The 27,409-nt window shown below is 43.3% G+C and overlaps 1 protein-coding gene across 1 annotated transcript in view; it reads right to left on the bottom strand.

The window, feature by feature from the left end:
• NTRK2 (neurotrophic receptor tyrosine kinase 2) overlaps positions 1 to 27,036 on the bottom strand; it is a gene marked incomplete at its 3' end in the record, with an annotated part of 203,201 nt that extends 176,165 nt beyond the window's left edge. The window contains exons 1-4 of the mRNA XM_082013507.1: positions 25,586 to 27,036; positions 8,580 to 8,654; positions 8,265 to 8,336; positions 1,198 to 1,266 (exon numbers count right to left, since the gene is read on the bottom strand). Of these exons, the coding sequence (XP_081869633.1) occupies positions 1,198 to 1,266; positions 8,265 to 8,336; positions 8,580 to 8,654; positions 25,586 to 25,794 (425 nt within the window). The 5' untranslated portion in view covers positions 25,795 to 27,036. The remainder of the gene's footprint in view (positions 1 to 1,197; positions 1,267 to 8,264; positions 8,337 to 8,579; positions 8,655 to 25,585) is intronic.
• Between the last annotated feature and the right edge of the window lie 373 nt (positions 27,037 to 27,409).

Raw genomic sequence — 27,409 nt, 5'->3', positions numbered from 1 at the left:
ATACCAACTTAATTATCAGCAAAACATACCTAAGGGGCATAACCTCTTTTTGTGGCACTGCGATTTGCTCATTTCATTTCTCACATGCTGAAGTTCACCAGACGAGGTCGAGGACTGCAGGGCTGCAGTTGCAATTCTTGGACTGGCATTTTGGACAACTTCTGACTTTGCTCTGAGCTCTGGGAGAGCAATCTCCCTCTCCTCTGCAGCCTCAGCCCTCCCAAAGCTCCTGCAGGCTCTCAGCAGTCCCACATATTAGCAAAGAATGCACAAGATGACCAAAATTTTGGAATTTGTATACCGATACAGAAATTCTTCTTGATGGAACAGAGGATAAAAATGTAATATTGAAACAATCAAGAAATAGATGTTTACCAGTGCTTCATTACCAAATGATTATATAAAGCAACTCAAAGAATTTGAGAAAATAAAAATATACTTCAATAGCCCGCCATAAGCATAGCAGCTGTGGGGTCAATATAAGAACATGAGAGAGAGGCTTCATTTGAAAATCTGTAAAAGGCTGTATTTTCACTAGTTCAAATATTTAAAACCAACACCTGTAGTTTTGTATGAAGTAATCTCACAATAAAATATTTGAAAGTTGAAGGGAAGAGGCTATTTTGACCTCTACACTGTTCTAAAAGATACATCTTATGACCTTATTGCAGCCTTTCAGTACTTAAATGGGGCTTATGAGAAAGATGGGGACAGACTTTTTAGCAGGGCCTGTTGTGATAGGACAAGGGGTAACAGTTTTAAACTAAAAGAGGACAGATGTCAACTAGATAATAAGCTAGAAATTTTTCACAATGAAGGTGGTGAAATACTGGCACGGGTTTCCCAGGGAGGTGGCGGATGCCCCACCCCTGGAAACATTCAAGGTCAGGTTGGACGGGGCTCTGAGCAACCTGATCTAGTTGAAGATGTCCCTGCTCATTGCAGGGGGGTTGGACTAGATGACCTTTAAAGGTCCCTTCCAGCACAAACTACTCTATGACTCTATGATACACTTGACCTTCCTGAAGCCCTAGAATGTATCTCTCTGTATTTAAGTGCCTAGCATTGTTGGGTTCTTTGGATCAGAATTTCATTCCTAATCATTGATGGACCTCTACCTTCAATAGAACAAGCTTCAAAGTCTTGTTCTTTCATTCCAGCCAAAAATAAACTGTATTTTAAGAAATGACAACTTACAGATCAGACAATCCCAGATGGCGAAAAGGCTTCTTGGACAAACTGGAGAGCTTGTTTCTGGATAAATTGCTATGGGAAAAGAGAAAGATTGCATTAATTAGAATTGCTTCTTCTTATGCTGAAAATACAGTTTGTCTCTCTTAAAAAAAAAAATTAAGAATTCAAACCAGTTCTAAAAAGCCCTTATTCCTTTGACTTCAGTTGTAAAGAAATGGTGCTCAGTCTCATTCTATGGTTTGATGGGTTTCAAGGGTTTGAATCCAATTGGTATCTAAAGTCAAATACGTTCAAAATCAAACTCATCAGGAGTCAATATTTTCACTTTCAGCACTTCCGTTCATTGCAGAAAAGCAGTAGATTTGATTGTGTTTCAAAAGTATTTTGTAAAGTCCAGGTGTTAATTACATGCTCAATTTATTCATAAGTGAAATGGGTGTATCCCTTTCTTTGATGCTGCACCAAACTCTGTACTCACATAAGCTGTTCTCACATGCTAGCACACATCCACATCAGACCCTTTTAGTTATTCTTTTCGAACTGCATGTACAATATGCACCCACATGGAAGATCAAAAGGAAAACTGTAAAATGCCTATATTGGGCTTTTTTATGTCAATTAAGCATTTACGGTTTCCAGTGGTAATTAAGTGAAAGGTCCTCTCCCATTATGCAGAGCAAAGAAATGTTCATCTGAATCAGAAATACTCCTCCCCTCCCAGGCTTACAAAATTGCTTTCTCCACCCCAAAGCAAAATAATGCTGTTTTCCTACAGTCTTATCAGGCCACCAATTAAAGATAGTGAAAGCAGTAAACTGTGTAACTGACAGCAGTACAGTGCAAATCAGTGTTACAAGCCAATACCACGTGAGTTTTATGTGGTATTATAAAGGCGCCATAGGGACTCCATAATCAAAGTTGCATTGCATTTAAAACCAGGGATTAAGCCTTTTTTTTTTTTTCTCTGACTTCCAAAACTTTCAGCCCTTGATCTCTAAGTACAAGATAATTTTCAGAAAAATTACAAGCTGTGTCTTCTACAAATGTTTGTAACAGAAAAGATTTTATTTACTATACTGCCTTGTTGATTCCTTCTGACAAACAACAGCCTGATGTTTACAAATTGACTAGTCCTAATGTGTGTGAACAAAACAGATGAGCTATTATTTCATGAGCCAGGTGAACTGGACAGCCCTATGGCAGATGCTGGTAGAAACATCTCATGGAGCCTGACTGCATATATAAAAATTAAAGTACAGTTTGCAAATAGGACAAAAGTCGTGTTTAAGTAAAAACTGGAACTACGATCTTTTCCATACTATGTATAAGACATATGTTGGGAGGTTGAAAGAAAGAAGTTGAATCCTTGTCTGGACTTGGACGTTTCTCTCCAGCACGGAGGCAACGTGAAGCACAGCAAACTCCATCCCTCCACGGGCAACTCTTCACTCGCCATGCAGGAAAACTGATACCGCCAAGCAGCACATGCAGATGCCCCTGCGGTATTACCAAATGAGGCACACACCTGCTTCTCTTACCTGCGCAGCAACTAAATCCTACCTTTCCCGAAAGACCACCAGATACACAGTGGGCTTTACCTGCAGACAGATGCCCATGCCACTCACTGCTCTAGTGGGAGGCAACAGATTCTAGGTCGTGTGATGATCAGGTTTGACCCCTGGTTTCCACACAGCAGAGGACCCTCCTCTTCCAGATCAAGAGGATTTCCTAACCATTAGATGAAGGGTTCCTCAAGGAAATCTCTGTCCACCTGAAGCCCTTTTATTTTGTGTGATCATCCCTGGCACCCTAATGGGAGGGCTAGGCTCAAGCTCTGATTCGAGATCAAAGGAAACCAAAGGGGAATTGAAACCCTCTACCATCAACACCTAAATACAAAAGTATCAAAATACAAATCTGAAAATGGGCCACAAACATCTTATGTAAGAGCCCCAGCCATCCCCTGAGATAGTATTTCTCTCTTCTTTTCTTCTAAGGAAATAACACCTTAAAAATAAAATCTTCAAAAATATCTTAAAAACATAAAGATTTACCCTGGGAAAGGGTTTGCTGTTAGTTAACTCAGCATGGACATAATTGCCCATCTACTTCATGGGCAGAACTGAAGTCCATTTTTTCTAAAGATTTCCTCCTGGCTTCTTACATGTTTCCTTGCTCAACTTACTCACGGTCATCTAACTCATCCCATCTCTTCGTGAGGTGCTGATCTGCCTGCTTCAGCTATGAGCTCTACCAGACACCAGACTGTGAGAATTACATGCTGCCATAGCTGTATCTTCCTGTCACTTAGCCTCAGGCCAGTCATTGCTTTTGGAGGATTTTTGCCAACCTTTAGGCAGAAGAATAGCCCTTGCTTGTTTAGATTCATGAGCCAGACTTACCGCCCAAATGTTACCAGGTATGTTATTTTCTGAACCCTTTGTGCAGGCATCAATGACTCCATGTGAACCAGTGAAAAAATGGGACTGATAATTTAAGTAAAACTATCAAAGAATAAAGAGTCGTTATTTTGTTTTTAACAACTCCAGTTTTGAAAAACCAAAAGCACCTTGATAGCTTTAATTGTCTTTTCAGATGTTTACAAGTTGTGCTTGATACGCACGAGGAAAAGGAAGTAAGAACAGTATGAAAAGTAATTAAAATTCCTGTGCCTATATTCTTGATCATGGGTTGAAACATTTCGTGCCTGCAAGACTGTAACCTTTTCTTCCACGTAGATTAGCACTTTAAGGTTTTTCAGGTTGACAAGTAGTTCAATAGAGATTTTTCAGACCACTGTTACAGACTTATCACCTTAAACAATACTTTGACAGTAAATTCAGTATGTTTTCATAACCTAAGCACTTTATATTGATTATAGTGATGCATGCTGTGGTCTCTTTAATTCATGTTAAGTGAAAAAATCACTACCAGGCTTATTATGGAGTAGTTAAGGACCACACTTCCATTTCCATGGAAAGAGAATATAAATCAGTTCCCCAATTCAACTACACACAAAAAGATCATGGTGAGCAGCTCAAAGAAGATCCATCTGGGGTTCTAAAGCCTTTTTTTCTTGGGGTGGGGCGGGGGGAGTCTGGAGTACAGAGCCCAGCTCCAAAAGTATAACTAAGGAGAGGACCCAAATTCAGTCAAAAGTGTGGCCTTATTTCACATATGTATATCAAGCTCACTTTAAACTTGCTAGCCCGAGTTTAGCTAAAAGCATACTTGTGGCAGTGTGAGGAGCGCAAAAGCAGCCTGAGAAGCTGCATAAATATTCACACAGCTAGCAACACACCTCTACTGCCTATAGTGCTCCTGGCAAGGGACGGCAAAAAAGAAGAGGAGGGAAAAGATCTAAGGAGAACAGGGGGAAAGAAATGACCATTTCGCTACGCTCAGTCTCCCTCCACAGGCAACTGCCTGCTCTGCCTATGGCTGGAGCCAGCCCTGTGTGCAAGCAAGGCAAAATCTGCTGCAAGGTCTCAAATGGTTTCATTTGGTTGCCTTACCTAAACCTGAACAGTGTAGAGATACGAACACATCTTAATTCCTAGAGCTGTATATATACTACACTCGCAAATCTATGATTCAGCAATGCAGTTATACACAGCCTGGCATGTAACAATAGCTATTTTTAATGTTTTTGGAAATACATGCTTGCTGTGAAATGTATTTTTTATATTTAAAGGTATTGACAGTACACCATGCACGTGTATTACACAGGTCCATTAAAATTACTCTTAGCAGCAGATAAGCTTATAAATTACTGCACTACTAAACTAGGACTGTTTAATAGCTTGTTAAACGTGACTGTTGACTAATTTGAGTCTGAGGTCAATGAGAATACCAGAATTAGATGAGCAAGGCTATTAATTACATTTAAGTAATACCTATTAGAGCATTTGTTTTCCTGTTGTTTATATTATGACTCAAAACTTTTCATCATTCATAACTCTAGAAAGATACCTGGGCTACAAAAGTTTGGCAAAGAAAATAAGGTAATGACAAAAAAAGGCTTAAGGAAATGTGTGTTAAGAAGTTCCTTATATTCTTATATGATTCATAAAATAAATACTACATTCATATAATAAAGCTCCTTAAGTACATAAAAAGATTTTTCATAGAAGAAAAAGAAAACTGTGATAGTACCACTAGCAAAATTAAAGCTTATCCAGTTACATCAATCTTCAGAAAAGTGTTTGGAGTTTTTTTTTTCTTTATGGCATAGTAACAAACTGTTGTTTCAAAATGAAATGCAAGACTTCTCAAAGACCTGTACTCGGAGGCTAGTCTTGCAAAGCGAAATGTTTTCAGCTCTTAATAGTTTTCACTGTCCCAACCACAACAGGGGCTGCACTTCATTCCCAGTGCAGTCAACAGCAGTTTTATTGCTGATGACAACAAGCAGTGATTCACTGGGGCTTTCAGAAACATTTTAGTGTGCATCAAGACTTCCCAGAGAATACAAACAAATGCATTTTTTGCAGGGATAATAGATCGGCCTCGGCAAAAAATGTCTCCATACTACTGCTTTGTCACATGCATATAGAGCAGGTGGTGCCACTTAATATTTTCCATCTTATCTGGGCTTATCCTGTGTCAGCTAACATTACTAAATCCCAACCAAACGAAAGCACAGTATGAGACTGGATAAGCTCCTGGTTCATAACATAAGTATTCTGGATCAGGATTCCATGTACATCAACTGAACAGATGTCAGTCAGCCTAATTTGTTTCTAACAAGCAGCTTCATGAACTACAGATCTAGTAAAGCCTGCTTATCAACAGATATTCCACATTTCCCACATTTGGCTGCATGCTCCAGCTGAAGCTCCTCCTGTGGCTGAAGTATTTTTAAAGACAACTCGTCCATGTGGATTCTGTAGTGCCTAGCAGGTCATATGCACAATGACACTCTTCCCTTAAGTGGGAACTCTAATAGGATCTCCCTGTTCTGTCCAATGGTCAGTTTTCAGAAAATGGGTTCACCTGTATAAGTTTTGGTTAGAAGCAACCACTGGGGACAGACACACTCTGTGACTGCATGAACTTCATTTTCCCTAAGAAAATAGGCAAAAAAGTTACCTTTTTCAGCATCTACTTGCCCATACAGCTCGGAAGGTCTTCCAAACATCTATTTACCTTGCTCCAAATTAAATGCATTGTTTCTCACTCTGTACTCATGTTCATGGAGAGAACTGATTGCTCTCCTCATCATAATTGCTCTTCTTTTAAAGACAAGAAGATGTATGTTCCTTTTCAGTCTTCTCTTTATTGGATCAAACATACACAGCCTCTGAGTCTCCTCAAATTATTGGCTTTACAAGCTCCTTACAGCTCTGTAGTTCTTCTCTGTAATATCTTTCAATATGGGTAGATTTAGTGTCCTAATCTATATACAATGTTCCAATAGATGCCTTCCCAGCAGCTAAGGAAACAGGGAAAAGACATAAAAATCTAACACAAAATTCCTTTTGATCCCAGACTGAATTTGCTTTGTGCTGCTGCATTACGCTGTGATTCTGTCCCAGCACAGCCACTAAATCTTTCTCTGCAAATGTGCCTCTCAGCCATTAGAACTTAGGACTCAGCTAAGTTCTTACTGCACATTTCCATAGCCAGTGCACATGCACTTGGCTTCATGGAATTTCATCTTTTAAGACCATAATTCACTGAACAACTGTTACACAGGTAAACACACAAATTCAGTCTAGAAGATACTTCCCTTATATTATGATTATTGTAAAAGCTATTTACTTTATTAATGACTATATGAAGTAATATGTAAGCCTCACAGGCTGACAAGATCTGGTTCACACTTCTTCAGTGACTGTTCTACATTAAGGACAGCAGTTGCTCTTTAGGCAGGTGTGGACATTCTGGCCCACTGCCCTACATGAATTAATTGCCATTCTTTGGAAAACAGAGGTGCAGAAAGTGATTCCATTTCATTAGCAAAGCAATCGGCCCTGTGCTCAATTCAACAGTTCTTCCATACTACAAGGAAGTATCTTAGAAGCCCGACGCTTGGCCTTATGTCTTCCCGATCTCATTAGGACTTTAACTTTTGTTGAAGTCCTAACTAGAGTGCTAAACAGATCTAACAAAAACGGATAGATTGAAACACACACTTGAATGGTTGGCTAAAAGAGGGTACCTGTGAGGAACTGAACCCCTTACATGATCTCAATGTTTTGTAGGAATAGATCCACAGTTTTCCATGAAAGTAGCAAAGCGAGCTACTCCATGTCTGTCCCACCAAAAGGAACTACAGTCCTTCAGGGACATGTACTTAAACTAAAAAGAAACAAAGTCTTTTCTTTTATCTGATCATGTTTCTCTGTAGTTTTATAACAAACTTTGATCAGCTCAGCCTTTGCTAAATCTACAAAAACATAGTCAAAAAGCTGCACAGGCAGCAACTCTGCTTCCTGAAGTTCATGAACCACAAATTGCATTTGGGTGTGAAAGTAACCTCATTCTTATATTCTGCTTTGGGTGCCTTAGCTCAGATCTTGAGTGAGCTTCCAAAGTGAATCTTGCGATCATCCCCACTTACGGGACTTAAGTTCACAGTTGTGCCACAGTCCCTGGGCACACACACACTGGCCAAATTACATTAGATGCGCTCCATGAGTGCACCTACTGCACTGCAGCTGCTAAAACATGTTCAGCCCATTGAATCAGACTAGAGCTAGTCAAACCCATGTCACTGAGTGTGATGCATAGTGTGGATATCATAGCCTCAGCGCCAACTCACTCAGCCGAGAGGCACTCTGTGCCATACTACTTACCACAAAAGACACAGCCAGAGTCCATTGTTAGAGACAGGATAATGAACTGAACTGTCTTTTTACCATCCCTTGTTATGTTCTTATGATCTGCCAGTTCCTTAACATACATACCTTACTTAGGGTTAATTAATGACAAAAGACCATTATAAGTCTGTCTTGTTAAAACATTTTATAGGAAGGAAATGGTAAAAGAGAGAAATACATTACTAATTAAATAAATTAACATGAGCTGGGCAGTTTTGGCTTAGAAGGCAGACACTCCTTACTCACATGTATTGTAGGTTGACATTTTTCACAAATGCCTGACGGGACACAAATCTTAATCCTGAATCCACCACGGTCCTGTGAAAACACATGAAACTGTTAGACTATTTCATTTAAAATATAATGGAAAGCATAATGATAATAATGGTTAAAGTAAGAGTGTGGATGCAATCTCAACAAGGCCGAACTGCAAGAGCAAGACCGCCAACTGTCCTCTAGAACACAGAAAGTTAGGCCTACACTCTGATGAGATGTCTATATGCTTTTATAAAAGCAATAAAGAAAAAATAGCTTTATGGAAGATGCATCCCATATACTCACAGATTTTTCAGTCCAACATAAAACCCAACTTCATTGTCATTGATACTTTCCAATTTTCGCTGGTTTGCGATGTAACTATTGAAAAAGCAAGACAGAAAAAAGTATGAAAGTGGATCCTTCCATGGCTTTGACTGTTCAGCACTGATGTCTGAAAGTCAGCAGTGATTGCTGACCTACTGCAATTATCACTAAGATCTAGTTAGTGCATCTGCAGAGCGCAAGTGCTCCTTAAAATCTTCCTCATCATTTAAACAGTACTTTGCAGGACAGGGCTGGAAGAGAAACAGTTGAGTTTTACACAGAGGAAATGAAGCCTTGTTCATCAAGGAAGCAAGTCACCCTGAAGGCACAGCAAATAAAGCTGCATTACCACGTCACTGTTTTCCAGGACATACTTCCCTACCTCATCGATTTCACAACAGCAAAAGGTCCAACTTTAATGGTGGCACTGGAGTTACTCCCACTTACACTGAGGGGAGATAAGACTGCCCTAGTCTTTTCTCTCATGTTGTTAACTTAATTACTCACTCAATTGATTTTTCTCCCTGCCACAAAGTAGTTGCAGTTCTGCCACAAGGTCTGGCAACAAGAAAACTGAGGAAAGGGAAGCTGCACTTCATGATGTTACACACACAAGCGTAAACTAAGAGAAGAGAAACTGTTATAGTAGACCAAAGCACTGAGTCCACTCACATACGACCAATATCTGCCTTGAACCCCAAAAGGATGTGGGCATGCAAGCTGCCAGTCCTCTGGTATTATCATCATGTGAGATCTATAAATAACCATTGACTTCCCACAGACTGGAAGTTAAAATGTTTTACAGCTAATGCATGGGATGATATATAATCTGTTACCTCTTCTGCAGCAAGAAAAAAAGTTTCACAGTGCAAATCAGTCTAGGAAGAAGAAATCAGTGGAAACTGCAATTCAGCTGACATTATGGGCAGAAAGGTAAGCCTGGTGTAAGAGGTGCCTTGCTAAAGAGTTCATGCATTTCAAAAGATAACCCCAGCCCCAGAAAAACATAAACAGCGATTGACCTGTATTTTCATAAGCATCCCAAACTCACATTTTCCTAAAAAGAAGGAATATCTCTTCACTAGAATTAAACTTGTCTTCATTTTAAACATTTTTTTTAATTTAATGGGAATTCTGGTGAATTGGAATGAAGGTGTATTGCTTTCCCAAAGGCAACCCATCTACCTCAACTGCTGTGTTAGAGAAATTCACTGTGTGCCCACATCCCAAGAGAAGCATGAGAATCCCAAAAGCTGGGTTGGGCTCGCCTCCAAAGCTGCAAAGCTGACTTTGGCTATGCTCTTGCCAAGTACCAGGAAAAGCAAAGTTTCCCCTAATGGGATTCATTGTCCCTTGGGAAAAAGCAGGGCAGTAAAAAGACAAGGCATGAGACTAGACAAAACACATTACTACAGCATCATATGACACTGGCCACTCTGCAGGACTTCTTAGGATAGGATTAACATGGTGTACCCATTACATGATAATATAGTCCTCCATATTTTGTGTTTCCTTCCTTGGATTTTTTAAGGCAATCCAATTTACTCTACTGGGTTTTATTAATGTATTTTTTTGTTTGTTGGTTGGTAAATTTACATATTTTGCCAAGTAAAAGCAATGAAGTAGCTTATAAAAGACTACTAGTTCTTCCACTTGAGAGTCCTTCAAGTGAATGATCATACTTCCTCTGAACCTGCCCTGATGAAGAAATTATGATTTAATTATCACCTTCTCTGTCACTTGGACCTCATCATGCTAAAGTAAAGTTATGCAAGAGGTGTTGAAGATGCCTTCCTCATCCTGCCTCAGTGTTCAAGCAAAAAGAACCCCGTCAAGACCAGACAGAGATAGGGAAAACACCGAAGAACAGGAATTGAGTAAAAAGGACAGATAAATACAGAGGGTGAAGAGACTCAAACTAGTAAAAGAAAAGAAACTGAGCAACCGGTTGCACTAGCTGAAGATTAAGCCATCAAAAAACCTCTGACAAACATCGCCAGAACGCAGATCCATCACTTAAATGCACTTATCACCCATCCAAATCTGACATTGCAATTTTAATCATAAAAGCGTTTAACCAGAACCTCCCACTACGAGAAGCTCCAGAACTTGACATAACTTAAAAGTGTCGCACAGAAGTATATTAGTGTATTACATCCTGTGGTAAGCCTCAGCCGGCGTAAAATAGTGCAGCTCTGCTGAAGTCAATGGAGCTACCACAATTTATATCAGACAAAGATCTGAGTGCACAACTTATATAAAAAGATCAGTGTTGGTCTGTTAGGGAACAAACCAAAAGGATATTTGTGAAGGAGCAGCAGCAGCATGAATTTATCATCTTTTCTTTCCTTCTCTTATTGCATCCCTTAAAAAAGAAGGCGGGGGGGGGCACACTTTACTCTGAGCTAGTACTAGTCTCTTTATGGTGAATGATTTATGATTCCAGTTCCTAACTGAGAGAACCAAAAGAAACCACTGATCTTCCATAACTATATTTCAAGTAGGGACGCAGAAGAAATTCTGGCTAAGTGCAACTAACTCAAAACAATAACTGCTCTGCAATACATTTGTAAAATCACTCTTAGTACAGAACATGACAGTAAAGCAAATTTCACACAGTTGGAAATCCTTGAAAAAAAAGTGGACAGATGTAATTTACCATAAGCAGGTCACGTCCTCTTACGCTTCCTTACTTCCTTAACAAGTCTGTTTTAAGTTAAGCCTTTGCAGCTATTTCATGGCAGTGAGAAAGAAAGGAGTACGATGACTGTAGCTGTACACTGTAAGGGGAAGTTGTTCTTCTGCTTAATTTAGAGGGAGGTTTGAAATAAAACCTCTACCTAACTGAAGTCTATTTTTACCTTCTTCAGAACTACCCTAACCTTGATGTTACTTATCATCAAACATTAATACTCTAAAAGCTCCGACTTGCTGTGGGTGACGCCGAAAAATGTAATTTGCCTGCCTGCCCTTAAGAATATCCACTCCGTTCTTTAACTGAATGTCTTTATTGTAGCAGAGAAGAAAAACATCCTGACTCACGGCCGGCTGAAGCCACGTGCGGAGCCTGGAAGCACCCCACAGCAACGCGCAGCACCCCCAAAACCTGGCTGGACAGCACCCAGTCGGATCACATCTCCCGGCTGGCAAATACCAACCGCTGCCGCTAAGCCTCAGCTGCCTACAAATACTCTTTGCTTGATTATACTACAGCATTCTGCCTCTCCTTCAATGAGTCCTCAGTAAATGGCATTTGTTTTCAGATCCTTAACTTCATCTCCCCTTTGTAAGCTACTGATTAATTCTAATAAAGGCATTCAGGATCACACACATACCAACCGCACGTTGCAACCTACGAGAACACGTTCACCTCAGCACACTTCAGCAGCTACTGAACAATGTCACACACTCATACTTCGCCACTTCTGCAACGTCCTGGAGAGCATATTTTAAAATCCTGTCGTAAAAGAGCTAACTCCTCCAAAAAAGTTCTCCTTTAAGAGGGTGGTCTTCACTCCCGCTCATTACACATGTGAAAGACTACAGATACTGTCTGCATAACATCAGCAAAGCAACCTCTGAACCACAACAGCATGAAGAGAAAGCAGGTTCTGCTCTTTAAAGCAGTCTAGATCATTTTGTGCCTCAATAGCTCAAAAAAGGATTTCACTCTAACTTTCAAATCTTTTCCTTAATCTGAAAATAGCGGGTCAGTAGAATTACGCCTTCCTAACTTATTTGATTTACTCTATTTCCTCTGGATTAATGTATGTGAAGGTATACTGCTCCATTTGGAGCTATAAGGACATGCTGGAAAACTAGTGCACGCTAGTCTTAACGACATAGATGCAAGCAAACAACACTGTAGTTCAGCTCCAGAAGTACTTCTGTTGCCAGAAAACTCTCTTTATGGGAAACATATTTTCTTAACACTCCAAAAAATAAATCAATTATATGTTTAGCTCTGGTTCATACAGCTGGGAAAAAAGTTTTTAAAATTAATAAACATTCCCTGGTGAAGTGTTTCTGAACTTTGGGAAAACTTTATACTCCAAATTATTTTTTCCCAAAATCTTTAGGGAAAAAGGCAGCACACTCCAGACATTGAACTGTTAGTAGATCAATTACCATTTAATGACAGGTCACATATGTCCCAAGTCTACACTGGGAGAGATGTACGGTAACATCGACAATTAAACACTGCAAAGTTCCTTAGTGCTGTATTTTCTTACAAACTCAAATGTCAGACCAAGTTCATCAAAAGGTATGCTAAAACTTATGGACATTTTCAGCACACCTGGGCTGATTTATGGTTATGCATCAAAATCATGCAAAATTTGTAAGCATCACACAATACTTGATGAAACTTGGCAGATTCAAATGGGTTTCATTTGCAGCCTCTCTGAAACCAAATTGAAAATAATGATCGAGGGGTGTGAACTCACGTAGTTTGAAAATGAAGCATAGAGCTACACAATGCTGCATATCAGGAATGCCAGGTTTCAGACAGATGTAGGGACCAATGATATAATCTCTGTTCAACCAAGAAATCTTTCTACAAAGGACCAAGCTCTCCCTAGGAAGGGAACTCTAAGAGCAAGCAATGAGCATGATATAGACACTTACAAGCGACAAGTTCTCAACAGATATACAGGCTTATTCCGACTACTTTATTCTATTTTGCTGTCTCCATCTGGTACCATCAGTGCCAGATTTCACATGGCCAACCTTAAGAAACAGAACTTCTACTGCTAAAAAGAGCATGCCGTAACTGAGGAAAGAGGCCGTGTGTCGAGTTAGTCCACCGTAGGCTTAACCTAGCATTCAGCAATTTTACAAACAGGCGCCCAACTCCTTGGCTGTCTGGTGTCTCCTGACAAATTCTGAGCAAGTTCAGTGGTGGTATTTTTAAACTGTGAGTCACTCTGTATTTCACAAAGAGTGAAAAACTGATTGCACTATCACAGGCTCCTCATCCTTTAGGGTTTTCTTTCCTCCCATTTAGAGTATTTAACCATGACTCACAGAAGACTACAGGAGGTATGTCTCCACGTGCCAGTACCGCAGCTCTGGAGCTGACATATCACACTGGGATCTTTCTTTACAGCCACAGGCACGCCCATTCTTTGAGCAAATCCCTCACTACACATATCCCACAGCCAGATAACATGCTGTTCAGGGAGACCTGGAACTCAGCATCTCACGGCCAAGGTCACGAATCACAGTCACCTTCAAGAATTCCCTGTTCTTGATGTGTGGCTGCCTCAACTGCCAGGAGGCGGTGGGACTCTGACATTCTGCTCTGTGCCAACATACTATGATCATCCAATTAGTAGTACACAGTTGCCATTGGGAATTGCTTCTCCAAAGCCGTCATCCTGAACAATTAGTGCCAACCCACCAGCTTTAAAGCAGGAGAAAGCAGGAATTCAGTGGAGATCCCAATCTTGCTTTGGCACTGCAGGAGCAGATCCATACTCTTGCTTATGACTACAACTCCCTGGGAAACGGAAAGCCCACGGTATGCAAACATGAAGGCAAGAGTAAAAATAAATGAATATGTCTGCAATGCAGAGTTTAAGGAAACAGTTACTATATTTAGAAGCAGGGAAAATGAAACGTAATGCACCCTTGGGCTTACTTACGTTTCTGGTTTGGCTTCAAGGTGTTTGTTCTGTTCTCTTCAAATTGCAGACTACCACATCAAGCAAACTCTCTAGACATTTCATGCAGCCTTCCAGATTTAAGATTCATGCCCTTGACGAGCTCCACCTTCAGAATTACTTTCCCCAAAATGCATGCAGTGCTTAGTTAACTATTTTCTCTGTTCAGAGACCTGTCCTCCCCCTTGAGCTCCATGAAGTTCATACATTTGATATTGCACCAAGACATCAATTTTTTGACATTTCTCCAGAGGATAATTCACAGCTACAGTCTAGCTTTTCCTTAGAAAAGTTGTTTTGGAAATGTTTATATTCCTTGATATAGTCAGAAAAAAGTATCAGCTGGCCAGACAATAACCTATTTATTCAAAAAGATGTGTCTTAATCGCTGACCTTATATGCATAACACATTTCATTGAAATCATCTCTGCAGACTGTTAGGAAGAGGCTTAAACTCCTGTACGCTCCCTTTATAATAAATACACCAAAAATCACACATTAGATAACATACAAAAGGAGAGTAGTGAATGTGGCTTTTCATCAGTTCTCAACAGAAAGCAGACACAAGACTAACCTTTTTTTTATTATTATTTGGCTTGCAAGGAAGAAAGGGCATCTCAAAAGAATGAATACATATAAACAAATATACGTGACATTGATTTCCCCTACAGAACCACCTAGTGCAGTGACTCTTCAAAAACTAGTAACAACCACTCTCTTTTTCAGCACTTGTATACACCACCTATGCAGCTGTCACTGGCCTTGATTCAAATGAGAATGGCAAAAAATCAGTTCCATAACAGCACAGTGAGATTGCTCCTAACCATCCTTTATACGCATCTTTCCAGGTCCCCCAGTGAATCAAAAGATTAAGCATCCTGGCTGATGGCAAAACCTTTGAATTCTCTTCTTTCCAGATGCCCATGCTCAGGCAGTGACTTTGTGGAAGGGATGTCTTAAGTGAGTTGCATGTCCTTCAAAATTAGATAAGCACTTGTGGACATAAATCACTATGCTTCACAACATTTTAAGGCTTTTTCCTTTCTCCAGGTTTTGACATGTTCATTACTCCCTGACTCTTTGATTCAATGTAAGAAACTCCCTCTGAGGTCAGTCATCCCCCCACATACATTATTTGCACTGTTTGGTATTAACACTTGGCTTTATTCAGTTTAAAATTACTCGCTCTTGGAATGTCAAGTACTCTATTCAACCTGTCCTGATATTCACTGGATCACTGAGACATATGTCCATACCTGCCACACTGTCCACGGTCTCACTCACTGCATGCAATACACCTCACGACAAATACAGAACAAAAGATAGTACTTCCAAAAAATGGAGTGAAGCTGCAAAACTTGAAGCCATCTACCCAGGAAAATCCATCTATATCCTGTTAATGCATTAAATTTGCTGAATAATTTGACTCCTGACATCTCAAACAATATTCCCCTTCCCATAAGCCAGCAAAAATTTTCCTGCTTCTGTTTTTGTTTAAGTCTTGAGAGTCTACATATGGTCGTAATCTCTACCCTTTTTCTCTGCAATTATTACATAGAGAACTCAACTGGTAGATGTTTTTCCATTCTTCAAATGATACCATCTGCCACCATGGTTCACAAGTGGTTTCCCAGCCTCTTTCCCAAGACTTGTGAAACATTATGTGTAGTCCTGATCACAGATCTGTGCCTTCTCCAAGCGTATCTTGTCTTTTAATGGAAGATACACATGAATACATCTTCACATTATGTTCTAAAGCATTACAAAAGGGCTATGGGTTGCCTTTTTGACTTTCCATGATATTGACTCTCTTGATTTTTACCTCACTCTTCTAGGCCCAGAACAGGTTGCCACCTTCTGTATGTCAACAAAAACCTTACTGTTTATATTTAACCAATGCATTTTTCAGAGACCATTTCAACAGCATTAAAATTGCTTCTTTGCTAATGCCTTTCAGAGACACTCTTCACTCTTCCACATTTGTGTCCTCTTCACAGTTCCCTGTTTCACTTTCTTTTGTCACGTTTATTTCCACTCTGTTCTCTGTCCTGTACACTCCATTTCTGCTCATTTTAATTGGCCAATCTTTTGAATTTATAGCTTCTTCCATTAGTATTCCTAAAAAAAGCACTTTCTCTTCACTTGAGGAATCGTGTTCTTCACTTAACAGAAGTAGGTTCTTACTTGCACTTCATATATTAATGATGTGTTTGTTACACTTTCTGCACATTTATCCATATATATTTCTGCACATTTAACCCAGAGTATTTCCAATACTCCTGCTGGCTGCCACACTGCTGCCACGGTTTCCATAACTTTCCATGTGCCTGTAATTGGCCAGTTTGACTTTTGGGAAGTTCTCTCTTGCAATGGCACACTCAGACAAGCGTCCTATGTCTGTCCTTTAGGTTTCTCTTTGTATTTCTGTTCGTTCTTGCTGCCTGACATATACGTATTGCCTCTTCCAGAGCGAGATCAACTTTACTTAAAAACACACTCATGTATGTCTTTCCTGTTACACTTTAGGAAAATCTACTCTTCTGTAAGCTTCATTTTCCATTTTAACACCATTTTAAGTCTTAGTTCATCTTCTGTACCATTTTCTCTTCAAATTAAGGTAGGTACTAACTTCAAACTAAGGTAGGTAACTAACAAGCAGGTACCCTACACATACCTCTTTCAGAAGGTGACATCTTTTGCTACAATAGCCTTCAAACTTCTTCACTGTTTCTGAAAAGCTGCCTTGTCCTTATCCACCACTACTTTCACAGGACTCTTCATTTACCTTTACCGCCTTTGCCCCTGCCACTGCTTATGAGAGCCATATTCTTCCCATCCACCAGCCTGTTCCTCCTTATGGTTCTCAAGACCACACCACACTGCTGCACAGGCCCGTCCGCACTCCTCCAACCTACACACCTTTGCAGCACTCCCCCCGTCTCAGGACGTGTGTGGTGAAGTGTTCACCTGCAATTATACAAGATTGAGCAGACATTTTGATGACACCCCCAACTGTTAGGACTCTCATCTCCTAAACTTTTCACTTCAGATACCCACTATGAAGAGCAAAACTGCGTCAAGTTAAACTGTTCATTGAAAGTCATGAGAACAGGCAGAAGCGCTCCGCAGCAGGCGAGCGCCATGCATCCAGCCAGACCAAGCAAACAGAAGGAACAACTGCCCTGTCTCCACGCAGACAGGAATGCCATGAAGGGCTGGGAGAAACACTCAGAGCAGGGAACACTTTCAGGGTCGTTCTTTCACCCGCACCCACCTCCAGGACCAGTGGTATCTATTCCTGCAGCTGTGCCACTTAGGTCCACATCCCCCAAATGACACAGGCAACAAGACAGTCGCTGCATACAAACATGGTCCAGGATCTGCAGCGATGTCTAGTGCAGAAGCAGTGCCCTGTGTTAGTATTTTTCTTGTTGGGTGCCTTGATGTCACATGTGGATTTGTGCCAATTCAAAGTGTTTGTAAATCTATTTGAATCTAACAAACACAAAAAGTCTTAAAATTCGTGTGTATGTATAAACGTGTGAAATACACAGTCTTCAAAAGATACTTACATTGCAACCACACTAAACTGTTAAACACTTCAGCGTACGCTTAAGTACAGTCCCATGCAGTCAACAGAACTGCTCCCAGCAGGTGAGTACAGTGTATGTGTTTACCAGGTGAGTATCACAGAACGCATAAAGTGTTCAAAAACCTGTTTCTAAAAATTAGGAAGAGGCAAGACTGGAGGGGAGAGTAGGAGATGAATATGCAACAGACTATTCACCCACCTAGCAGAAAAAAAAAAAAAAAAAGAAAAAAAAAAAAGGAATTTCACCTTCCTGGACTAGACCCATATTCACCAAATAGATTCACATGTTTAGAAAAAAAAAAAAAAAGACATGTCTGTGTGAGGTAGAGGACCACAGATTTGGAAGAAATGCTGGAAATAATGCTCCAGTAGTGTCCAGGAGTACCAGGTTCAACCCCTTCCTCTCCCTAAAGGAATGTGCTCCCAGCCTCTCAGAAGATACCCTACGATAAAGCAACCTCAGAGAGGGCAGTCTCAACATTACCTGTTCTAATTTTTGCTGTACTTGCACACTCGGCGGAGCAGGACCCAGCTGCCTCGCCGCACAAATGAGCGTCACAGTCGCTTAGCTGAACAGGCGGTCCTGCTCTCTGACCCAGACGCACGTTCAAACGCTCCACGCCAAGTGAGGCAGCTCAGACAGGAAGAACCGAGGCGAGCCCACATCTGTACACCATACAGGACAGCAGTTAAGACGCTGACATGCAAGACCTTGGTTCAGACCCATGCTCTGCTTCAGGCAGAGCGGGCTCCCCGCACGCGCTGCTGGAATGGCTCATTGAGGACCACACAAACGTCTTACTCCGCTGCGTGACCCTGCAGCCGAAAAGGAAGCTCTTGCTTTTTCCACTCACCCCAGCGAAGTAAGTCCCCAAGGTTTTCTTATACTCAGTGGAGAGGGAAGGGGAAGACGCCTCCATCGGGCAATTTGCCGCAGGAACCTGATTTAGCCTCCCGAATCGCCTCCTGGAGGAAGCGGGCTCTCCGTTGCTGGCAGGAGAGTAGCCGGCTGAGTTCGGTGCCTTCGCTACAGCATTCATAGGGAGTTGCCAGATTTTAAATGCTGGGGCCTGGGACAGTCCCAGGCATGATTAGCAAGCCCAGCGCATGACACCCGCAGCACATGCTGTGAAAAGTCTCCCGGTCCGAACCCAGTACGTCTGACATGGCCACTATGTGCACATGATTTATCCGCATATGCTCGTTCTGCCGTCTGGCATTCAGAAAATCAGACAGTTGTTACAAAAGAATGGGAAAAGTCACGTCCTATGCACTCTTCGTATGGAATACAGCATCTGATGGTGCGATGTGGGACATCCGTGCTTCACAGGGTATCTGCTGAATACGGCCTTAGTTATTTTTAAATGTATAGTTAAGAAACAAAAAAATGTAAAAATAATTTCATTTAAATCTGAAACTGGAAGATTTCTTTTGGCTCAACTGTCAAGCTAAGAGGAAAAATAGGTAACTTGCCCAGCTCCAACTTAGAGCTCTATCAAGAGACTCCTCCATAAGAAGCTCAGAAGAGTTGCCACTTCACTGCTTTTCTGCTTCAGCAATGGACTTTGATTAATGTGTTGCCCTTCTTTTATTTATACATCAGACAACTGCATACAGTAAACCATACATTCTCTATGGATCTGGCACAAGCTCCTGTAGTGACAACGGCTGCTACTGTTTTGCACATGGAGGTGCAGGTTCATTTCAATAGAGAATTATTTGAAATTTTGTAAAAGACCCCTCTAAAATACTCAATCTCAGCTTCATCTTGCCTCAACACATGTTGTCTTCACACAATAGGAAAACGCTTGAGATCCAAGGAAAGCCGCAAGTCAAAAACACATCAAATAATGGAGCAACAGGCCCCTTCTCTTCCAAGCTTAAAACAGGCAGGAAAATGCTTGAAGCAAAGTTCTTTTCATCCTTCGCATGCGTCCTCAAAACTACACTACCCTGGTGCAATGCTAATTCCACCCAGTTTTGCCACTGACCTTAACAAGACCTGAATCTCAGCCTCAGCTTCTTCCTGAAATAAAAGGCACCTAAGTACGTTGCTGGATCAGGACCAGCGCGCTTAGCAAAAGGATGATTCAAGTCACACCATTCAGAGATTATGACCTCTTAAACTGCCTCTGAAAATGCCTTGGGCCTGCCTTGTTCCACTTTCTCTTATTTGTGCAAAAAAAAAAAAATCTCATTTCTTCAGGTTTTGTCTAGGAACCAAAGAACATTGACGTGAAATCTGATCTTCAACAATTTATTCTACCAATGACAACACACACCAAAAACAGGAATAGCTGAATTGGTATTAAATATATTTAAGTTTCAACTATAACTTCGGTTGATGACCAACACTCAAAGCAGGTCATTTGCTTCCAGGAAAATAAAAAAACCTGCGTATTCACAACATAATTTCCATGGCATGGCTCCTTTCCCATAAGTCCATTATGACTGTGCAATGTTACGGTTAATAGTAGCTATGTAACAAACAGGATCTCCATATGCATATTTCAGGAGCGGGAGTAGTTTGGTATGCTTTATGAAGTTTCCAAAAATATAGGCTCACTATCGAACAGGAATTAAGGGTCATCCTGATTATATTTGATTTTAATAGCAGCTATGTTCCAAAATACATTCGGATGAAGAGATCTTAGCAAACAGCTAAGATCAACGTCCAGTGAAAGAGCATACTCATATCCCAGGCAGTACAGATATGTGGCCATCAAAACCTCTAAGAATTTGTTCCTTCATTTGAAATGCACAAAACTTAATGAATTTATACCAGTGCTTCACTTTTTAAAGGAAAGTTTTCAAAGAGAGGTTTTTCAAATGTAACAAGATAAATATATATTTAACATCAATAAAGCACTTGTGACAGTTTTAGAGTTCTCTGCTCTATTTCTCTTCCTTGATTACTCTTCATTACCTGCTACACTCATCCAGCTTGGGCAAGGATATTTGGATGGCCATCTTCATTGACATAGTTAGACATTCTTGCCATGACAGATGACAGGGAGAGAGAGAACTACAATCCAAAAAGAAGGGGGCCGGGGCGTGTCCTTCTCACTTTAAAACAAAATCCAAAATGGAGAAATAAGGCCCTTTTTTAGTTATGTAAAAGTTTTTGCTTTACAATGATTTGGATCTAGAATCTTGCTAAGCTACTTTCTCCCTTACACTGTCAGCTTAAAAATAATAAGGAAAAAACAGAACCTGAGAAATCTGGAAAATGCCATCCTAAAGATATCTCAGGCTGGACTGTTGAGCCCTCTGTCTTCTCATCAGTATGGAAAGAAGTGGAAGTTTCTTGAAAACAATGTATTCAAGACCAAATCTTTGAATTCATAAAAATTGCTTTCATTTTCGTATATAAATCCCAAACGTCTCTTAAAACCCTTGAGTGACCAGAGACATAGAAAGAGAGGCAGTGTTCTGCCAGCTCAATGCTGCCCAATGCGGAGCGTCTCCATGAAGGATGCTGCCCTCCTCCAGCACGGGCTGTTCGTCTTAGTCTGCTGGAGACAGCCCCTGTGGAGACCCCGAGGAGCCCCATCAGTCCTTATCAACCAAAAGGACAAGGACTAAAACAAGCCATACAAAAGGTTTCCTAGGAGGAAAAAAAAAAAAGGAACCTCAGTATATATAAAACCCAATGCTTTGTGACATTTAGAATATTTTTAGAGTCTAGGAATTACAAAACTGATTTTCCTAACACTTGCTTTCAACTCACCTTAACTAATTACCCAGACCTTTAAAAGAAGATTAAAAATAAAAAAAAGACAAATTCTTAAAAGCAGCTATTATATCACCACTGTCCAAAACCCCTTTAATAATTTGTAGCCTGATGCCTTGTCTTTTATTGTACAATTCCAAGTCACCAGAAATAACCTTTCAATCCAGCCAAGCCATGCAATGCTGCGCAGCCAAAAGTTGTTTTGAGAAGGAAGGGGTTGGGGGTTGAGAAGCCTTGTAGACAGTTTTATATTATATGAAATCTACAACAGCCCTGAAATCTAAAATGAAGAAGACCCAAAATACCAACAGCTCTGAGCTTCATATGAATTTAAACATGCCCTTTTTTTAGCACAAGCTCACATGACTTGTTAAATAATTTACTCTATAAATTACTTATCCTGTCTTATTTATTAACAATTCTAGAGTGCTTTATATAACTGCATTAGAAATTTATTTTGTGGTTTTGAAATGTACGCAATACACAATCACCTCTCTTAATAGGCAAGCGCTTAAAAGTCACCTACTATTTTGTTGGCAAGCAGTTCTTCCTGAAACACACCAATTAATTTCAAACCCCATTCACCTGAATAATTGTAAGTCAACATATTAATGACTTGATACCAGAACTGTGAAACTAGGCCAGGAATAGACTTGCACTGCAAGGAGATACTTTGAAATCAAAGTCTTTGAAGAGTCATATACACTGAGATATACTAACAATACCTTTTTACTTAATGAGAAAATATTACACCGGTCCTTTTGCAAAAACCCCTCAACACATTAAAAAGTACTCATTTGACTAGCCTATTAGTATTCTTGCTCAAGTGATCTCGCCAAGGACTACTTATTTGCTACTGTGCCTACGATGCACAGATTTAACAAGACTTACATACTCATTTTGCTCTCACCACTCTTGGTCCTTGGCTCTTCAATGACTGATATCATGATTTTAATGCAGGACCTCTCTCCAGAGTTCAATTTATCTCTAAAAATATCAAAACTACCAAACAATCATTATGATTAAGCTCTGTTACAATAAGCGATTTCAGCACTGGCACATGCTTTCCAGAAAAAGACCAGCCCACGTCAGCACCCTAGCCAACTGGACAAGTCTAAAATCTTGCTAGAGACAGAGAATTTTCAAAATCTGTCTTCTAGTCACCTTAATAGAAAACTATGCAAAAAATAACTAGGAAGGGAAAGAGTGAGAAAGATGGCTAAGAAAAGCACCAGGCATAAATACTCTTATGCCCTCCCACACCAAGCTTCAGCAGCTGGCCCTCACAGGGCTGATGCAGAAGTGCTCTGGGTTGTCTTTCTGCTGCTCTCAGTAGCTTCGGATGGGCGATCCAACCAGGAGTCAAGTAACAGCTGGACCAGGAGGAGAGTGCTTCCAGTTCACCTAACGGGCCAAAACAGAGCTGAAGCACCCGGCTGTCAAGTGATGGGACCGCAGCTCTGTTATTGCCACCCAGCACCACTCCAGCTTTCTCTCCCACCGCCGGCAGCCAACGGGAAGCCCTCACTGCCCACTCACAACATCCTGCCTGCTTGCTGCCATCCACCTGGCCCGCGGCCAACCCTCTGCATCACGGAGGGTTTCACATGCCCACCCTGGCCATGCAGTTATCCCAGCGCTCCCAGTCCACATGGCCCCAGTGAGGAGGACCTTGACTCAGCCCCAGTGCCCCCAGCGCCCGTGGACTGCGGGATCCACTCCCGTCAAGAACAGGTCTCAAGCAACAAATGAAGGACTGGTTTCAACAGACACTCAGGAAATACACAGGAATGAATTACTAGAAATTAATTGTCTTACGCTCTCCTCACTGTTACTTATACCAAGAGTAATTTCACCAGAGACGAATGGAATTTTGCTCCTCTATCTACAGAGCACCTACGTGAAAAATCAGGCCTGAAGCTTCCCAAGTAAAATGCAATGCCCCAGCCTCTTAAACACGTTTCTTAGATAGAATAAAGCAAGATGTGCAGCCTTAAAAAAATGTTTCCACAATCTGTATCTACCATATTAGAACCGCTTCCCTACATATTTACTGTTTACTGAGCTCCCACAACGAAATAACGTGACAGCTACTGCAGTCCAATTTTTAATTTATGCCTATAAACTAATTAAAAGGCCTCTGTGTTTTATGTTAGAAGTACGCATGAAAAGACCATCTAAAATACATGCAACAGCATCTCCTGAGAAATCCATGATTCAAAATTATTTTTAGATCACCAAACACGACAACATGCAATGTCACAGAATGATACAGTAAAAACTGAAAAGAACTGTAAAGACAGTGGTGCACAAAAAACACAGGAAAATCAAAAACCAAAAGCATCAATGCAAAATGACTACACATGTTTTCAGTTGATCATGGCTGGAATACATATTTACACATGTGTTTTCTCCTCCGGCCTTTTAAACACAGTTTAAATTCTAGGGGGAAATTGCTGTTACCTCCAAATTGCAACTACTGGATAATCAGGCTAGCAAAGCCTATGAAAATGAGCAGAGGTGCATAGCTCAAAGCAATTTTTTTTTAATGAAGCAATCCAGAGAATATTAAACAAACATCCAAAACAATAACTGCTGTAACAACTCAGAAAGACTGTTTCTTTACCATAGGTTCTAAAAATCTCCCAAAGGTAGGCCTTATATGAGTAGTGGAAATTAATGTCTCCAGCTTTTTCCCCAAACACACGCGGGGAAATGCTGCAAATTGAGTTCAGCAAACTGCAGAATGGTAGCCCACAGGCTAGAATTTAATCTAAAATCTAAAACACAGTATTTCAGGGTTATTTTTACATTGTTTCTAAAGGCAACTGGAAAAAGAGAAGAAGGATGAAGAACACATACGGTGAGAAATCTGTACAGATTTGGGGGGAAATATTCTGGTATCTTTTACATTAAAAATGCCATGGAAAACAACGCACAAACAACAGGGACTGGAAGATACGGAGATAGACAAAACAGCTTTAGGAGGGGGTTTTTTCCCAAATGCAACTACCCAAATTTTTGGTACCCAAATTTTTTTGCACAGCAAGAGCCTTTGCAGCTTTTCTCAGGCAACGTACGTGGTGGATGCCAGAGAGCTGTGAAACGATGCAGGATTGAACACGAAAAGCTACGGAACTCCCTCACCGAACATCGTCTGCAGGCAAATGAGAATGGAAGAAATGCATGGGTAACAGAGAGGAAAAAAAAAAATCCACCAACTTTTTGCACCTTCCTCACTATTAATGACGGTTTCCTAATCCTCCAGCACTTATAGAGAGGCAGCAGAATGCTCATTCCTCTGCAGGCTCAGTATTTTCTCCTTCCAGCCACCTTGCTGAGAAGGGCAAAGCAGACTCGCATGCCTGTGGCCAGGGCAGGGAAGATATTTTGGGGTGCCTTCCACCAGAATCTGCCGCATCCCCCCCCCCCTTTTTTTACTTCCTTTTTGGTTTTTTGGGTTTGTTTTTTTTTTCTTTTTGAAAAGAAAAAGAGTATATGAGAGATCGGGGGCGGCGGGGGAGAGTGGGAGTGAAGCCACCCACCGAACCTCTCGGTTCGCAGGAATAAACTGGGGGAGGGAAAATAAAAAAAAAATAAATAAAAACAGAATAACACACACACCCTCCCAGATACGCTGCCGGCGCAGGGGGGCCCGGGGCGGTGGGCGATCCCGGCAGAGGCAGGGGCTGGAGCCGGCACCCCCGGGGCCGCCCGCGGTTCCCCTGCGGCCGGCGGCGACCCCCGCCCCGCTCCCCGGGAACCGCATCGCGAGCCATTAGGATTCACCAGCTGAATGGGCTCGCAGCGGTGTCTCTGGGAAGTCGCGTCCAAATTAAATCACACCGGGCTTCCGGGCTTCCAGCCACCCCATCTGCCCGCGGAGCAAGTGCCTTTCGGCGCGGGGAAGTGCCCCGCCGCCCGCCGCCCCCTCCCGCAGCCTGCTCCGGCCGCTCCGTCCCGCCGCGCCCCCGCGCCGGGCCCGGGCCGTACTCACATCTCGGTGACATTGTCGCCCTCGGCGCTCCGCTGCGGCACGGGGAAGGAGGCGATGCCCGGCACCGGCTCCGCGCACCAGATCCGCCAGGAGCTGCAGCGGCAGGACGCGGGGCAGCCCAGCGCGCCCCGCCAGCAGCCCAGCACCAGGCAGCACAAACCCCACAGCCGCGCCAGGCCGGGCCCCGGCCTCCGCCGCCAGGACACCATGCCGGCCCCGCTCACTCCAGCGCTGCCCCGACGGCCTCCGCCTGCTCCCGCCGCCGCTGCCGGGGCGCACGCCCGGAGGCTGCGCAGCCTTCCGCGCCGCGGGCGGGCACCCCGCGGCCGGGGCTCACATGGGCGCGCCGCAGCCGCCAGCCGCGGCCGCCCCGCAGGGCGGCGGGAGCCGGAGCCGGGCGCTGCGGCGGCACCGGGGCGGAGAGGGGCGAGCGGGGCCGCCGGCGCGGCACGGCACCTGCCCCCGGCCCGGCGGGCGGACGGGCGGGCGGGGAGCGGTGCCGCCTGCCTCCGCGGCGGCTCCCGATGATGCTGCAAAACGCGCGGAGCGGCGGGGGCAGGTGGCGGAGGCTGCGCTCCCACCTGCGGGGGCTCGGGCGGCCGCTGCCCGCCGGCGGGAGGGGAGGGAGGGCGGGCGGCGGGGAGGGAGGCGCAGCCCGCGGCGGCGGGGCTCGGTGAGCCGCACTCGCCGCTTTACGCACCGTCTCCTCCTCCCTCCAGCTGATAATAAAGCAGCCCCAGCTCCTTGCTCCAGCCCAAGCCGGGGAGCTGCCGGCGAAGTGACGTGGGGCTGACGCAGAGAGGGGCAGAAACTCCACAAAATGAGCCTGAAATCCGAAAAAAAAAAAAAAAGACAAAAGGGACAAGAGCGGGAGGAGGGGGGAGAGAAGGGAGGGTGCCGAAGAGGAGGTACCAGGAGGCAGCCTGCGCCGGAGCCTCCAGGCGCACACGCACACACGCTTACACACACGCGCTTACACGCGCGCGCGCCCGCCCCGCGGGGTAGGGGGCGCCCCGTCGCCGGTGCGGGCTGCCCGGGGACGCCTGGCCGAGGGCCACCGGGCATCCCCGCCGGGGCGGGGTCTCGCCGTCGCGTGGCACGCGGGGAGCTGGTACGAGCCCCCGAAGGCGACGGATGAGCCACCCAAAAACGCGTCAACCCTCCCTTGGCGGCCCCGCGGCCGGGGGGGGCGCTCCGCGTTCTCCCCGCTACCCCCGGGCGCGGTGCCGGCGCGCGGGCGCCCGCCGCTGCCCGCGCCACCGGGCCTTCCACCGCCGCCGTGCGCCGCGCCCCGCGGGGGGGGGAGGCGGGGGCGGGAGAGGGACCCAGGGGACCGCCTGCAATTAGCGTGGGGGGGTTAATTAACCCCCGACCGCCCTAGGGACAGTGCCCGCGGGGGGGTGGGGGGAGCCAAGGAGTTACCGTTTCCGTGCACGGAGGCTGAGGCACGTCTGACGTGTGTTGGATACTCCGCAGGTGCAAAGAGCGGCCGCCCTGGGAAGTTGGGCCTAATAGTGGGGTTCTTCCTCGCCATTTCCGAGGCTGCGTGCCTCTTCTCCTGGCAAATGACAGGCAGTGCTTGCTCCCTGTTGGCCGGCTCTTCACTTACCTCCCTACCGTTGTGGCCAGAGATGGTGACGGCCCCTTCCTGATTACCTGAGCTGAGTATTTGGATGTGAGTAAATCTGGGTGAGTCAAAGAACGAAAGGTTACAGAATTTTTGTTACAAAGGTACAGAACAAGTAGTCAGTGCGCTGTTAGAAAGTGCCCAGGAATCAATTTGACGTGGCACTCATTAATTGAAAGCACATTCCGTTCTTTTTG

Source organism: Phaethon aethereus (genome assembly GCF_964289735.1).
Source record: "Phaethon aethereus genome assembly, chromosome: Z".
Classification (NCBI taxonomy): domain Eukaryota; kingdom Metazoa; phylum Chordata; class Aves; order Phaethontiformes; family Phaethontidae; genus Phaethon; species Phaethon aethereus.
Note: the sequence above shows the minus strand (reverse complement) of the source record. Positions and strands in the feature narration are given on the sequence as shown.